The sequence below is a fragment of the Poecilia formosa genome, unplaced genomic scaffold (genome assembly GCF_000485575.1).
Source record: "Poecilia formosa unplaced genomic scaffold, Poecilia_formosa-5.1.2 Scaffold264, whole genome shotgun sequence".
Classification (NCBI taxonomy): Eukaryota; Metazoa; Chordata; class Actinopteri; order Cyprinodontiformes; family Poeciliidae; genus Poecilia; species Poecilia formosa.
In genome coordinates, this window is record NW_006800203.1 from 99,020 (window position 1) to 115,478 (window position 16,459).

At 38.6% G+C, this 16,459-nt stretch overlaps 1 protein-coding gene and 1 long non-coding RNA gene across 4 annotated transcripts in view; one reads left to right on the plus strand and one right to left on the minus strand.

Annotated features, from left to right (window-relative positions):
- map3k7 (mitogen-activated protein kinase kinase kinase 7) overlaps positions 1-16,459 on the plus strand; it is a 51,573-nt gene that overhangs the window by 16,298 nt on the left and 18,816 nt on the right. For 2 of the 3 annotated variants that reach the window (XM_016680964.1, XM_007570590.2), the window contains exons 9-15: positions 999-1,129; positions 4,554-4,635; positions 4,970-5,100; positions 8,090-8,237; positions 8,811-8,891; positions 12,245-12,312; positions 12,971-13,064. In XM_016680964.1, the coding sequence (XP_016536450.1) occupies positions 999-1,129; positions 4,554-4,635; positions 4,970-5,100; positions 8,090-8,237; positions 8,811-8,891; positions 12,245-12,312; positions 12,971-13,064 (735 nt within the window). The remainder of the gene's footprint in view (positions 1-998; positions 1,130-4,553; positions 4,636-4,969; positions 5,101-8,089; positions 8,238-8,810; positions 8,892-12,244; positions 12,313-12,970; positions 13,065-16,459) is intronic. The other variant, XM_007570592.2, reaches the window with a different exon arrangement.
- Positions 8,991-12,245, minus strand: LOC107838491 (uncharacterized). Its single transcript, XR_001664567.1, has 2 exons — positions 11,734-12,245; positions 8,991-11,656 (listed from the first exon to the last, which is right to left on the minus strand). It is a non-coding gene; the product is annotated as an uncharacterized LOC107838491 (long non-coding RNA).

A 16,459-nucleotide genomic window follows, 5' to 3' on the forward strand; every position in this document is an offset into this window, starting at 1 on the left:
CGCTCCAAGATGGCCGCCGTATTTCCTGCGCTGGAGCAGCCAATGCGGGGTCTACTCTTATATTATGTCTATGTATGTCATTACCATTACATCAGTTTAAAATGGATTTCGAACAATATTATCGTTTATCGCAATAATATTTAAGACAATTAATCACCCAGCAAAATTTGTTATCGTGACAAGCCTACATACACGTTGCCTTCATGAATCCAGATTTGTTGTGAATTGGGCGCAGCTGCACATGTCATTTCTCCACACCTAAATGCATATGCAATTTGGTAAATACACAGAAATTTTCCACTACTGGTTTGAGTAACCATGACAACGATCTCTGCTTAAGTCTGTTTTCAATTACAACTAATAATAATAGATTTTATTTAAAAGGTGCCTTTCAGAACACCTTTTAAATTTATTTATTTTATTACTATACAGAAAATAAAATGAAAATCAAATTGTGTGTTTTTCACATTTTATAAATCATAAAATAATTGTATTGTGTAAAACGTTAACTTCATTTGTTACAAAAATGTTGAACTCAGTTTAGAAGCTCCTTCTCAGTGCATCGCTGGTCAACAACATTGTTAAAGGGTTAATAGAGGAGCCATATTGTGCTGGCTTCCTGAAAGCGGAGCTTCAGAAAGAGCAAGAGGTTTTAAAAAGACACAGCCTGGAGCTTAAGGTGTTAAATTAGGAAGTAAAATTTATTTAAAAAAAGTTTACGTTGCTGCTGCACATTTTCATGCCAGATTAAAAGTTTGTTTGGATTACCACACACCGTTATGCTTTGTTTATTTTTGTATAGGCCAAAGTGTTTGTAAAATGTTGCACTGCACATTATTTTTGCATACACAATAGGACTTTTGAGAATATCTCCAATATTTTTTATTACTGAATTTGTATCTGTGGATCTTTATTAATTCATTCTGAAGTTTAAGGATGTAAATAATTTTCTATCTTTCAAGATTTTTTTTTTTTTAACCTAATATTTTTGTATTTAGGTACAAGACCACCACTCATCAAGAATTTGCCTAAACCCATTGAGAGCCTGATGACACGCTGCTGGTCTAAAGACCCCTCTCAGCGGCCTTCCATGGAAGAAATAGTCAAGATTATGACTCATCTAATGAAGGTAGTATGCCATCTCCTATTGCTCACACCATCTGCACTTTTTTATTGATGTACAGATGGTGTACAGAAGTGGGAAAATTCATATCAAGTAGCTTCCTGTTCTAATGTTCCTCATTAAAAATTAAAGAAAGAAACCTGCAGTGTTTCAGCTTGGTTGGACTGAACTGCTGTGGTCTGATGCAAGAGAGGGAAAAAAGTATTTAGTCAGCCACTGATTATGCAAGTTCTCCTTAAAACTTGGAAGGACGAGAGGTCTGTAATTTTTATAATTGCTAATTTTAATCACTTCAACTTCGAGAGACAAAATGAAAAAAAAAATTCAGCAAAGTTTCAGTTTGTTCACTCACACAATTTAATAAATTCCATGATGAGCTTACAACACACTGTTTTACCAGATAATACAGATCACAGATCATAATTGCACAATTACCGTATTTTCCGCACTATAAAGCGCACCTAAAAACCTTCAATTTCCTCAAAAGCCGACAGTGCGCCTTATAATCCGGTGCGCCTTATATATGGACCAATATTGAGCCACAACAGGTCTAGCAACCATGGTAAGCAGCCGCTGACTTCATTTTCTCCCGTAGAAGAAGAAGCGCATGGTGCATGCTGGGATAGTTGTCAGAACACTGGTTTGCAATCTATTAATAAAGTTTGACTGACCTATCTACCTACCGACCGTCTAGAATCAGGTCGTCTGCAGGTCATTTAGCACCACGTTCTCCACGAACATGCTGTGCGCGAACAGAGAAGGGTGACCATCGTCCGACCACGCCCAGGCCCTGTCGCGGTCTCCTCGCCGACCGGAGTCGGACTGTTTTGTTGACATTCCCTTTAGTGCAGTAGTGGATGCATAACGTAACTCCAGCCTCTACTGTAGCGTCTTGACTATGCGCCTTATAATGCGGTGCGCCTTGTAGTGCGGAAAATACGGTGGTAACACTTTATTTGAAGGGGGTTGAATAAGACTGACATGACACTGTCATAAACACCTGTCATGAACATGAATAAGCCTTCATGAATATTTATGACTGTTGTCATAAAGCGTCATTCGGTAAATTATGACACTTTTAATACAAAGTTGACATTATTCAAAATGTCTTTGTTACGACAACTTGACATTAACCAAGAAATCATTACTGATATAAATTTGTTATAAAAGTATTATTGATTGCACTTTAAAAATGAGGTAACTTTATGTTATTAAAGGTAAAGTTTAAACAGTAATGATTTCCTGGTTAATGTCAAGTTGTCATAACAAAGACATTTGAATAATGTCAACTTTGTATTAAAAGTGTCATAATTTACCGAATGACACTTTATGACAACAGTCATAAATATTCATGAAGACTTATTCATGTTCATGACAAGTGTTATGTCATGTTTATGACAGTGTCATGACAGTCTTATTCAACCCCCTTCAAATAAAGTGTTACCAATACGGTAAACTGAGTGAATCAGATCTCAAAAGAAGCTATTTAAAGTTTATCCTACAATCACATTGGAGGATGTTTAAATAATTTATTTGTAAGTTATGGTGGAAAATAAGTATTTTATGTAGTGATGCACCAATTTATTGGCCATCTGATTTCCTTAATTATGTGAGATCGATGCTCGGTCGATAATTATATATGAAGCCAATTTTATCCACCAATCTCATCTACCTCAACAAAGGTCTAAAAATCAATCATGTTCTTCTGCTCTGCAGTGAGAGATGCAAGTCATGTCTGCACATTTGCAGTTAACAATAGTTGCTTCACTGTTGCCAACTCAGGAACTTTCTTGTTATGTTTAGCGAAATTTCACACAAAAAAAAATTGGCATTGGCCAAAATCATAATCAGGAGGTCGGACTTTTTAAAAAGTGGTAATTGGCGATCAACCAGAAAATTGTAATCAGTGCAGCCCTAATATGTTCAATAATAAAAATTCAATTCAGTGCTTTGTAACATAACCTTTGTTGGCAATCACAGAGGTCAAACGTTTCTTGCAAGTCTTCACCTCCAGTTCTGTCTCCTGTTCTTTCCTTGTTGTCTCCGTCTCTAAACCAAACAACTGCTGGTCTCATTACTGTCTTCTCCACCTTTCCTTCCATTCTCACTCAGACCATTTTATCACACCTGATGCTTTTCTCCACCCGTTCCAAACTGCTTGAACTCACTTCTTCACCTGTTTTCCACAGGGTTTGTTGTTCTGAACCTTTGACCCTAAATACTTAGTCCTCTACCTTCTTTACCTCTTCTACCTGTAACAACACTGTTCCACCTGTTCTCCTCTCGTTTACACATTAATTCTATCTTGCTGTAACTAATCTTCCTCCTTCTCGTTTCCACTCCACACCTCCACCTCTTCCACTTGTCCTCTACCTGCTCCCTGCTCTCACTTCAGATCACAATGTCACCTGCAACTCAACGCTTTGTAACATGACCTTTGTAGTCCATGGAGCCTCCTGTCTGATGGACAGGCTGACGGATAAGGTCAACGCAAACAAGAAGGGGTTTAGAGCCGATCCTTGACGCACTCCCACCATCACATGGAACTCCTTCACCACACTTTAGTGTTGTCTCACAGCATGTCTCATACATGTCCTGTACCAGTCTGACATATTTCTCTGCCACTCCAGAACAACATCTCCTCTCTTAGCACCCTGTCGGTACAGTGCAGCTCTCTCTGGCCTTCTCTGTTCTTTCCAGGAAAACTGAAAGGTGTTTTCTTAAAAGGAGAACTGAAAGATGGTTTTAAGCTAACATGAGGTGAATGGAAATCACTGGCTTCCATCACTCTTCCCCACAGCTTCATTGTATCACATTTTCATACACAGCTGGTCTTTGTTTTCTTGGTAACACTTTATTTGAAGGGGGGTGAATAAGACTGTCATGACACCTTCATAAACATGACATAACACATGTCATGAACATGAATAAGCCTTCATGAATATTTATGACTGTTGTCATAAAGCGTCATTCGGTAAATTATGACACTTTTAATACAAAGTTGACATTATTCAAAATGTCTTTGTTATGACAACTTGACATTAACCAAGAAATCATTACTGTTTAAACTTTACCTTTAATAACATAAAGTTACCTAATTTTTAAAGTGCAATCATTAATACTTTTATAACAAATTTATATCAGTAATGATTTCTTGGTTAATGTCAAGTTGTCATAACAAAGACATTTTGAATAATGTCAACTTTGTATTAAAAGTGTCATAATTTACTGAATGACACTTTATGACACAGTCATAAATATTCATGAAGGCTTATTCATGTTCATGACAGGTGTTATGTCATGTTTATGACAGTGTCATGTCAGTCTTATTCACCCCCCTTCAAATAAAGTGTTACCGTTTTTTTATGCTTATTTGTGCATTTCATGGATTAAAACTAAATTCAGGCTGTTTATTTGCAATTCCTCTCAGTACTTCCCAGGATCAGATGAACCTCTTCAGTATCCATACCAGTATTCAGATGAGGCACAGAGCAACTCTGCAAACAGTACAGGTAACGAAGAATCTTTTCAATTTTCTACGACTGTGTCTGTTCTGGCTTCATTATGTATTTAGCTTCATCTTCTACAGATAATACATTCTGCAGTGCCATTTGAGATTAAAGGAACATTGTGTTTTTTCCTTTGATATCTAAACAATTTTTATCTCAACACCTTTATTTGTTATGCTTTGTTATAGGCTGACTTTTTAACTCTGTATTTTTATTTTGACAGAAATTATTTTTTAAGCTCAGTAAATATTCTGTTAAATCAGAGGGATGTAAAAGTAATCAAAGGAGATGTATATAATTTAAAATCTTGTATACCTTCTTGTTTATTGGATCTTAGTTTCATATATGGACTATACTGGGACCAGCACAAGCAACAGAAGTGATGTAAACATGGAACACAGTGATTCTCAAGGAAGCAACGACACTATCAAGATCACTCCTCAGTTTGCACCTCATTTCAAACCGAAGGTAAGGCCAACATTATTGTTGGGTTCTGGTTAGGCCTGTCATGATAACAAATTTTGCTGGGCGATTAATTGTCCCAGAAATTATTGGTAATATTGTTGTTTTCAGGGTTTCGCCCAGAAAACTTGCTAAGCCCGGTGGTTGGGGCGCCGAGGCAGTCCATCAGCGGTCCACCGTGTTTTTGTATTAAAAGATGTTAAGTAGACAGGAAATGTAAAAATATTACTGGGCAATTATATGTTACGGGAAAACATCGCCAGTGAAACGATATTTAAACCCACAACTGGTCTTAAAAACATCAAATAAAATAAAAAAAAACAATTAAAATGAATATTAATTATTTGCACTGTTTAATCCAAATTAAGTCAGTATCTCCATAAAACCGCTCAGCTTATAAGGGGCCACATAAATACTAATATTTTATTCAGATTTCAGCATACATAAAATAAAAGATTTTAAATTGTTTAACATTTAAATATAAGATTTTAAGGACTTGGCAAGTTTACTTTGTAAAAGTTCAAAGAACAATTGTCATAGTTGGATTGTTTTGTTACCGCAGCTCCAATCTGATGGTATAAGTTTAATCTTGGAGTTTGAACTCTGTTTGTTCACAAATACAAATTAGTAAACTGCAATTATAATTTACTGCTCTCTAGGTTGGCCAGTTAAACTACTTACCCTCTCCCAGATTAAATCTTACATAGAAGCTGTTACAGGTGCTGATGTTTTTAGCAACAAAAGGGGCCCCTAAGATAAATTCTGCTCAAGCCCTCATACAGTCTTGGACCGGCCCTGCAAGATGAGTTAAATCCACTGTATATAGAGATGTGCAACAAATGGGAGATTTAATTTACTACTGCTAATGTGGCTTTGGTAACTCTTCCATTTCATGTTTGTTGAGTTTTTAATAAGCGCCACAGAAACTGTTTTGGTTGCTTGAGTTTAAGGGACAAGAGTTTCAGATCTCTGCGCGGCCGTGTGCATTAGCTCTGGTTGACTAAGTGGACAAATGGTTTGATGCATTGTGTAACCGGAAAAATAATGCTAGAAAAAATAATAAAAAAATATAAAACCAGCATGATGCATGACTACGAGGTGAGCGCAAAAGCTCGTCACCGGTCTGACCCTGCATAATGAGGTTAACGCTGGTTCATTAACCACTAATGCACCGGCCAACCAGAACCACATACATAATGTGTGCGTGTTGAGATGTAAACACCTCTTTGTTCACAAAGATAAATCATTCTCACCACTCGCTCAACACACCTCTGAAAGCATGACTGCAAGTTATTCCTGCAGTTCACATACAACTGCGCAACCAGATCTAACGCAGTGGGGTTTAAACTCTTCCCTTGACGTAGAGTTCTGTAAAGAAACTTAATTCCTCACCGGTGGTTGAAGTAAATATCCACACAGGTCAGCCTGTGTCCAGTTTAAGTGAAAGGAGGCACCCGCGATCTGCGCTGAGGTAAACTTAAGAGATCAAACAGGGGTAGAGCACGAGGCAATGAGCAGAGGCGCCAGCAGTGTGATTGGTCCGCTCTCCCGGCTTTAAAGGCATCAACTATAACCTTTCTTCTATAAACCTATCTTTTAGATAGCGTTTCACTTGGAAGTGAAACGCTCAGAGTAACAGAGATGATTGCAATCCGGCTTTGGAAAACAAGCAATGCTTAGTCTGGCGTGGGGGCTAGTAAAGCATGGCCTGCTGTCAGGCTTGTAATACATTGGGGGAAACCCTGTGTTTTGAGACCATTGTTAACTAATATAACAATAAGGTTTGCAGGAAGTTGCTGCAGAAATGCTGAAGATGCTTTTTTTTTTTTTGGCTCTAGTGGCCTTTATTTGATAGTTAATTGACAGGAAAGCGGGTAATGAGAGAAGGGGGAAAAGGTCGCCAAGGCCGGGAATCGAACCTGCAACAGCTGCGTCGAGGACTAAGGCCTCTATATGTGGGTTGTGCTTAACCCCTGCGCCACCACAGCACACCCAAGATGCTGCAGATTCTATAAGTCTGTTGCTGAAAGCATCATCTTTTCTACCGTCATCTTTGGAGCAGCAGCATAAGAACCAGGGAGCTAAAAGAAGAGGCTCTGTTCTTAAAACAGTGACGGAACATGGATCAGAGGTGGAACATGGTCCGTGTGGAGTGTAATTTAGTGGTTGCTCGGATCACGTTCTGTGATAATGCTTCTTGTCTAGCTGCAGTACATCAGGATGCTACTGAAGGAACTCCTCTCTGCAGTCACAGTCTAGCATGATTTTAAAGATGGTCCTTCAGCTGTGACTTGGTTGGCATACATTTTGTCTCCCATCTCCTGTTGGAGAACTCTGGGAGCAATGTTCTCCATTGAGTTTGGTTTACTCTCTCTAAGGTTCACAGAGTTCCTGGCTTACAGGGCAGTGTACCTGAGCTTCAATCTCCTCATACCTTTCTACTGCCCAGGTCACTTGGTTTGTGTACAGTTGGTTTATAAGGTGGTTTCCTCCTGTGAGATGTAAAGGTTGTGATCTGAGACTCTACAGCAGTGCTTCTCAATTCCAGTCCTCAGGCCCTCCTGCTCTGCATGTTTTAGATCTGCCTGTATTTCACAACAGCTGATCTAAATGATTGCATTACCTCTTCTGCAGGCATCAAGTGCTGCAGAAGCTTGTTAATCACCCATAGATTCAATCCAGGTGTGTGGCAGTAGGGAAATATCTAAAACATGCAGGGCGGGGGGGCCTGAGGACCGGAATTGAGAAGCACTACTCTACAGGGATACAATTACCAGGTAAAGGTCAAGGCTCTTTGGTTTTGGCTTCAGTCTGGCTTTTAGGAGCTCACTTCACAAAAGACCTGACTATGGAACTTAAACGCCTTTCCCACCTCTCTTTGTCTTTGGTTTATGCAAGTAATACAGTTTAATATCCTGATGGGTTTCCTTTTAATAATTGTTTTTGGAAGGAAATTATTGTTATCACCAATATCTCTTTTTCTTTCTTTATTTAGGGAGACCCACTGAGAACTTTACCCTTGTCCAGAGGGGGCAGTGTTGAGAGCCTGCCAGCAAGAACACAGTGCTTTGCATCCTCCGACAGCAAACGAATGAGTGCTGACCTGTCTGAGTTGGAGCCTACAATGCAGATTACACCTGCAGGTACAAGCAGACATCACACTGCACAAAAATATGAAGGGAGTATGAATTATTAAGAGATATTTACAGTTTTTATTGTTTGAGATGACTTTTAAGAGAGTTCTTTCCACAGACTGAAGTCATTTTCTCTTAATTTACCTGGATATTGTCACAACTCTGTAAGCTTCATATATCAATGTGTTAAGTTTGTTTTAAAGCTTAAAGGCTTGCAAGAAACAGTGGTCAGTCATGTTTTCCTCTACAGGCTGAGAAATAAAGCAGACACACCACTGCTTTCATTTATGCTTCAGCGTTTGCTGTGTTGTTTTCTAGGCTTTGATGCTGCTTTAACAAACTGTTTCTGTAATGTTCTCCACAATGTCAAGCATTGCAGATGAGTGCCTGCTGATGTTGTGCTCAGAAGTGTTGCACAGCACTGCTCCTGGAATGAGCAGGGTGCATGTTTTTCTTACAAGTTCATTCTCTGCTCTGCATGTACATGACCCATATTAGCAGTCATGTTGTGAGCCCAAAGTCTGTCTCAGTCTGCATGCTTGTTGTGTACGCAGCTGTATGTGTGTATGTGTGTTTTTGCAGCACGCAGCCAGTATAAGCCAGGCCATCGCAAAACTGCATCATTCGGGACCATTCTGGATGTCCCCAAGATCGTCGTCACAGGTATCACTGGATCCCTGGGCTTCCTGGTGACTGGACAGAGCTTGCTTGACTGAGCCTGTGGGTTGCTGTCAGCTTACATGGTTCTCTCATTTGTGTCAGTTTCTACTTGTTTATCACCACTAAATTTCCTGGCTGTTTAGTTTTCTGATTTACGGTTGTGTTTGTGCTGGCGCGGGGAAACCACACGTTGTCTCTCTCCTCATTGCTTTCTGATTTACTTTTTAGTTGACAAAACCAGAACATGAGTTACTATTAAACTTTCTCATCTGAGTTTGCAATTTCTAAAATCAGTTTTTAGTGGACTGTGACTTTTAATAATTCACTGGAAAATCAGTGAGAACATCACTACAAGGCAAGTGTGCAGATGAGTCAATTTTGCTAACTCATGGCTCTGTGTTCTGTTGTCTTCCTGTCTTGACTGCAATAAATCATGGGCACAAAGAGTAAATTGGCTCACCAGTTCTTTGGGCTTTGTCCTTGACTTTCATGCATAAAGGACTAAGAGAAAGCATGACTCTTTCTTCCTCTTTTTCTCTATTTAAATCCATTAACTTTGCAAAAGTCATTTTGATTAATTTCCTTCGCTTTGAGGGTCAGAGCTATTATTACCAGCAGAGATATGAATATGTAGGAATGGGGACAGCTCTGGGTGTCAGAAATGGCTTCCGTTCACAGCTCATATGAGAGACACTGAATTTGGCCAGATAAAAGGTTAAGAAAGTCATTGTGTCTTTAGTGTCACTTTTAGACTTTTTATAATATAACAATTATGAACTTAATACCAAGAAGAAGTCTCCACTAATATTGATACTTGAATCTATTTTTGATAATGATATAAAAATAATAAAAAAAGAACATAACAGTTTTTTTAGCTGATCTTTGTGATGCAGTCCAACTTCATCTGGTAAAGGGATATCAAAATCATTGCTTTAGATCAGATATGAACTATCAAAATGCATTCTGATAGCAATATCCAATATTAACATTGCTGTTATGGCCAATAAGATGTATCAATTTTATATACCGGTGCATTTATATTCGTCATGATCTCATAGCCAGCCCGCATCTCTTTCCAAAACACACACACAAACACTAATCGTTTTTCCACTCTTATTTTCTGGTAACTGTTTCTTAGATAGCTTCAGTATTCAATAGCCTACCTTGAAGGATTCATAAGATGATTTTCAAATCTGACATAGAAGGTCTACCTTATAATAAAACTATATAGAAAAGATTCTAAAAGTGAAGTTTAATTTGAAAAATGTACATTTGCATCCCACAGCACAAAGGGACATTATTTTGAACATCTTTTAGCACCTATGAGCCATTTGTGCAGCATAGCTATTCAAAGAGGTTCAAGAATTCAAGTGCCAGTAACATCTAAACTTATTTAACTCATAGTTTTACCTAGATCAGGGTTAAACTTTGAGTACATGAACTTGTTAAAATGTCAACATTGTAAATGTTTAGTTTAGCAAAAAGAAATTCAGAAGTCTGCTCTGACGCGTTTTGTGTTGTGTGCTGTGTCCTTGTTTACATGTGTCCTCATGTTTCATGCTGAAGTGTTTCATAGAGCATAATATCAGCCAGAGTTAGATGAACCCTTACATCTGGTGTAGAATAAAATACCTGCAGAATCTGGTTATTATATAAGCTTGCAACAACAACACATTATGTCATCTTCTATGCAGATGTACCTTTAAATTTGGAACTATGATTCAGATGTGAACAATGAATACAAATTGATTTCTTTTAATCTTGTGATTAGAAGAATCCCAAAGCCCTGTTTCTGTTATTTTGTCAGATTTTTCAGAGAATAGCTGAAAATGTACTTAATTGTGGTCTATTGAGATATATATTGTTATTGTGACATGAAATTGTCCATATTGTAATATGTGATTTTTTTTTCCCCCATATTGGCCAGCACTAGATGGAAGATGTGTTGAATGCATGAAGAAAATGTGCAAAAAGTCAAGGAAGCCGCTGAAGTCTGTCAGTAAAAAGCATCTCTGCTGCTCAGCATATCAATATTAGCAGTTTAAATCGATGACTTGTAAAAAAAAAAAAATGTGTGCGTTCGTGCGTGCGTGCAGTAGATTTGTCCTTGACAATATGTATTGCACATATTTGTATGAGTGGTAAAAGCAGAGACTTTTACATAAAATGTAATGTTACAGCACATTAGTGGGTTATAATTCAAATTAAAAAATACTTTATTGATCCAAAAGAGAAATTAAATTTTGTTGTAACTCATTAGTTCAAAGTCTTCAAAGAGTTAATGCAGAGAGTGATGGCTGTTGGCAGGAAAGATCTCCTGTAGTGGTCTGTATTACAGTAAATCTGAAGAAGAAGCCTCTCAACTTGTGTCCTATGGAAAATCTTTGTAATCTGACATGAATTTCATATTAATAAAAATACAGTATATATGCGAGGACAACGGTTGACGTTTTAATACTTTTTACATGCTGCATATCTTCTGTGGCTGGTTAAAACATGGTATCAATCTGATATTTATTCATAAATGAATAAATATCAGACACCAGCAGTACCTTTCAGTTCTGTTCAGCCATGTTGGCCAAACATTTGTTCATTTGCCTTTAATTCAGCCCAGGCTGCCAGTGCACACTCATTAATAGAAGCTGTTGTGGATTAAAGTGATTACTGGAGAAAACATTTTAGTCTGCCTTCAGACTGGGATTCATCTTCCAGCAGGACAGTGAGGCTAAACATGCAATCAGACTTGCATATATAAGTCTGATTACTTACTTATATTGATCCAGATTTAGTTCTGGATCAAAGTCCAGAACTAAATCTAATCTAAAATCTTTGGCAAAACAGTGACTGGCCACAGACACTCACCAGTATCTGAGTGTGCAGGTTTCCAAGATTCAGTTTTTAAAATCGCTAAAATGGCACCGAAATACTGTAATTGCACTAAAACATGATTCTATTGAGATAAAGATGCATGCCACACTCCTCAGATTTGAATTTACAAGAAACAGCTGAAACCATATTTCCTTTGCCTATCTCATTACAACCATATTCTGCTTTTTGTTGATTTTTCACATCAAAGCAAAGAAAGATCTTGAGGTTTGTGGTTGTGTCATATTTGGAAGCTTGACCAACACAGATGTATGAATGCACCTGTATGTGTGTGCTGGACTGGAAGCAATGAAAGCTCTCTTTAACAAACCTCCAACTCTATAGTGTATTTTGGGAGGCCTGAACATAAACCAATGATTTAGTCCCATGTGGAGCAACAGCAGGGAATGCAGCTCCCACCACAGCTTCCTGATCCTCTCAGGGTCTCATTCTGTCCCTTGTTTTTGCTTGCCTTGTCCTTTTGTCCACAGCCACCTGCGAGGCTCAAAGACGCCGGTCTGTCCAGGATCTGCCAGCTATTGGCACAGAGTCCAGTCAGGTAAGGCAGTAGTAGCATCATCTGGAATTGATATTTCTAATTTCAATACAGATTGTTGATGTGTTGTGTGATATTAACTTGCCAAGAGGCAGAAATTGGAATTCATTGTGATATTTGTAATCCTGCTTTGAAATCTAGTCAAGTTTTTTTTTCACAAACGACAGTGAGAAAATTTGTCAGGATCGTAGAGTCAGTGATGTGGTGCTCAATCATGTATTATACTATGAGGGTCACTACCGTTTCATCAGACCAGCAAATCAATCTGAGTTTGATTTGTTGCGACCAGAATAATTTGTACATGAGAAATGTTGAGCTCATCCACAAAGATGTTCACACCTTTGTTAGCAATGCTTCACAAGAAAGTAGAAAAGGATCAACTTTTGTTGCTGTTGTCATGGGAAGATTTTTCTTTCACTGTTGTTTATCACAGTCCACGTATCAAGTCCAGAACACACTGATGTGAATTAGGGAAACCTCCTGGGAGAGAGGCTTTTAGGTCAAAATGGGTAGCTTTATATTGCATTAATGTTGAAATGTTGACAGTCCTAGTGTTTTTTTTAATGTGTGATGAACTGCATGTTTTAGTTCATTTTTACCTCAGGCAGTCTGTGTGTGTGTGTGAGGGTTCTCTGTTTACTGTGTGTTTTTCCTGTTTCAGGGGAGCAGGAGCAGCAGCCGCTCCTCCAGTCCCAGTGTGAGGCCACCTGACAAGTCGAACAGCAGAAGCTACTTCCCCCATGACGATCCCACAGGTGATCCCACACTTGGAACACAAACATCATCTGGACATCAGCTTGTCTTACCTAAGATTTCTAATGAAAACCTCTGCATGACATTACTTGTGCACTGTTGCTTCTGTTCACTACCTTGTACATTTTCTTCACACATTTTATATTGATACTAAAGGTAATAAGTTTAGACCCCAGCACCATCTTCCACATGATTGTTGAGTTCAGTACATGGCCTTTGGAGAAATTTAAACAATATCTTGGATGGCTTTCTTTCAGTTGTGGTCCTCTTTGTGCAACTCTTTTATAAAAGAGTTAGAGTTGTAGTGTGCACACTTATTAATTGATTAATTAGTTAATGCTTGTCCTAACAACAAATTTTATCATTTGAGCTGTGCAATTCTCTCCTTGCCTAGCCAGTCAGTTGAGGTGTTGCTCGGCAGAACATGCCTCCATGTCATACTCTACACATGAGCTGATTGGTTGGACAGATCTCTGGGAGATGTTGTTGTAGAACAGGGGTGGACAAATCCAGGCCTCAAGAGCCGCAGTCCTGAAACCGTTATATGTGTCTTTGCTTCAACACACCTGAGTCAAAGAATGAGGTCATTAGCAGGACACTGGAGAACTTGACTGCACTTTGGAGGTGATTCAACTATTTGATTGAAATATGTTGAACCAGGGAGACATGTATGAGTTGCAGGAGGACCGGCCCTCCAGAACCTGGATTCTACCACTGTGGTAGAACCTAGCTCTGCTGAGCTCTCTGGTCTGCATGATGCTGGATGTTCTCCAACTACCGTCTGAGACCTTCAAGGAACACCTGTGCTTCCAGCACTGTACAGAGATTAATCACACACAGGTCACTCCATTTCCTTATTCAGTGACTTCTGAAAGCCATTGGAGACATTCTGGACTTTGTCTTTGCGAATCACCGTTTATATTTGTACTTGTAAAACTTCTAAAAAACATATTTCGGGTTCACTCCACTTTACAATTAGGGCTATAGTGATACAATAATCTCACGATACGATACACGATATTCTGCCCATGATATGCAGGGGCGGATCTAGCAAAATATTTATGGGGTGGCAAGAGGGGGGCAGGGATTTTTTTCAGGGGTGGCAGCATATGCCATTATCTATCTATCTATCGATCGATCGATCGATCCCTACCTACCTACCTACCTACCTACCTACCTACCCATCCACCCATCCATCCATCCATCCATCCATCCATCCATCTATCTATCTATCTAATGATAATATGTCTCACTCTCACATTTGGCTTACACAGACCTAACATTAGACTTAATTTACTTGATTTACGTGTTGGAAAATATTGTTTTTAACTTGCATTGTTTCAAAATGAGCTTCATGTAGCACTGAGGATTAAATATAATTTCTTAATATAGTATAGTTAATTATTTTTATGTATTTCATACTGCTGCTAATTGATATCTATTACTGGATTGGACTAGTCTCTATGTGATTCATTGTGTCCAGAAAACCATTTTATCTCAATGCAGGACAAGCAGAAATCTGTCACAAAAATATTAGTAGCGCTATCATTTGTTATCAGGTATACTATTAAATACGACTTAAAATAAAGATGAGAAAACTGATGTTTGATAAATTGTCCATGATACAAATCTATAAACAGTGTGATTTCTGTTAGTTCTGTCAAGATGCAAAAGGGGAGGATTTTTCTTATGTTGGTCAATCGTTTTATTTTCAATGCTGTAGGAACCGTAGTTTGACGACTGTTATAAATATCACCACGTTTTACAAACAAAGGGGATTATTTCAGTTTTTGTCGCTTGTTTAACTTTTAGGAATTGCAGCTGCTGCAGTGCGTCACAATAAAGTTGCAATAAAGCTGATAAACAGGTGAAGGACCAAACTAGACAGAACCACTTCAGGGTTTCCTCCAGAAAACTTGCTAAGCCCGGTGGTCAGGGCGTCGAGGCGGCCCACTGGTTGTCCACCGTGTTTTTGTATTAAAAGATGTTAAGTTGACAGGAAATGTAAAAGTATTACTGTTTAATTATATGTTACGGGAAAAGATCTCCAATGAAATGCTATTTAAACCCACAACTAGTCTAAAAACAACAAATTTGCACTTCTGTTAAATCCAAATTAAGTCAGCGGCTCCATCAGGCCCCCAAGGGCTTCAGGGGCCCCATAAACACTAATATTTTAAAACAGACCACAGATACATAAATGTTTATTGAGATTATCAATGCTGTTAAATTTTATTCAATTTTTTAGGCATACATAAATTAAATTATTTTAAATTGTTTAACATTTAAATGCAAGATTTTAAGGAGCTTTCAAGTTTACTTTGTAAAACTTCAAAGAACAATATTCATAGTTAGATTGTTTTGTTACCATAGCAACAATCTTATGCTGTGAGTTTAATATTTGAATTTACAAATACAAATTAGTAAACTGCGATTATAACTTATTGCTTTTTAGGCTGGTCAATTAAACTACTCCCTTCTCCCATATCTCACTAAATCTAACACAGAAGCTGTTAAAGGTGCTGATATTTTTAGCAACAAAAGGGGCCCCTAAGTCAGATTCTACTCAAGGCCTCACAAAGCCTTGGACCAGCCCTGCATGATCAGTTAAATCTGCTGCACTATGCAGAGATGCGCAACAAACGGGATATTTAATTGAATGCTGCTAATGTGGCTTGAGTAGCTCCTCCATTTCATGTCTGTAGAGTTTTTAATAAGCGTCACAGAAACTATTCTGGTTGGTCGAGTTTATGGTACGAGTTTCTCAGATCTCTGTGCGACCGCGCGCATTAACTCTAAGCAGGCAACGCATTTGATATGGTTTGATGCATCGTGTAACTGGAAAAATAATACTAAAAATAATAATAAAATAATATAAAATCAGCGTGATGCGTGACTCCTCACCAGGCTGAACCTGCATGATCAGGTTAGCGCTGCTCGTTATCCACAAACGCTCCGGCCAACCGGGACCACAGACATAAACTTTACAGGGAAGACAGACACAGAGCCACACGCTGGGCAGCGTGTTGAGATTTAAACGCCACATATAATTGTTTGTTCACAAAGATAAATCATTCTCACCACTCCACAATGCGCACCTCTGAATTCGCTACATCCAGATTCACATTGAGCTGTGTAACCAGAGCTAAAGCGGCAGGTTTTAAATTCTTCCTTAGAGTTCTCCAAAGGATCATAATTCCTCACAGTAAGTTGATGTAAATAGCCATACAGGTCAGCCTGTGTCCAGTTTGAGTGAAAGGAGGCGCACGCGATCCCGCTGAGGTAAAGCAGCGGCAGCGCGCGAGGCAAAACGCAGAGGCGCCAGCGGAGTGATTGGTCCGCGCGCTGTCGGGTTTAAATGCATAAACTATAAACCTATCTATCAGTGTTGTGTTCA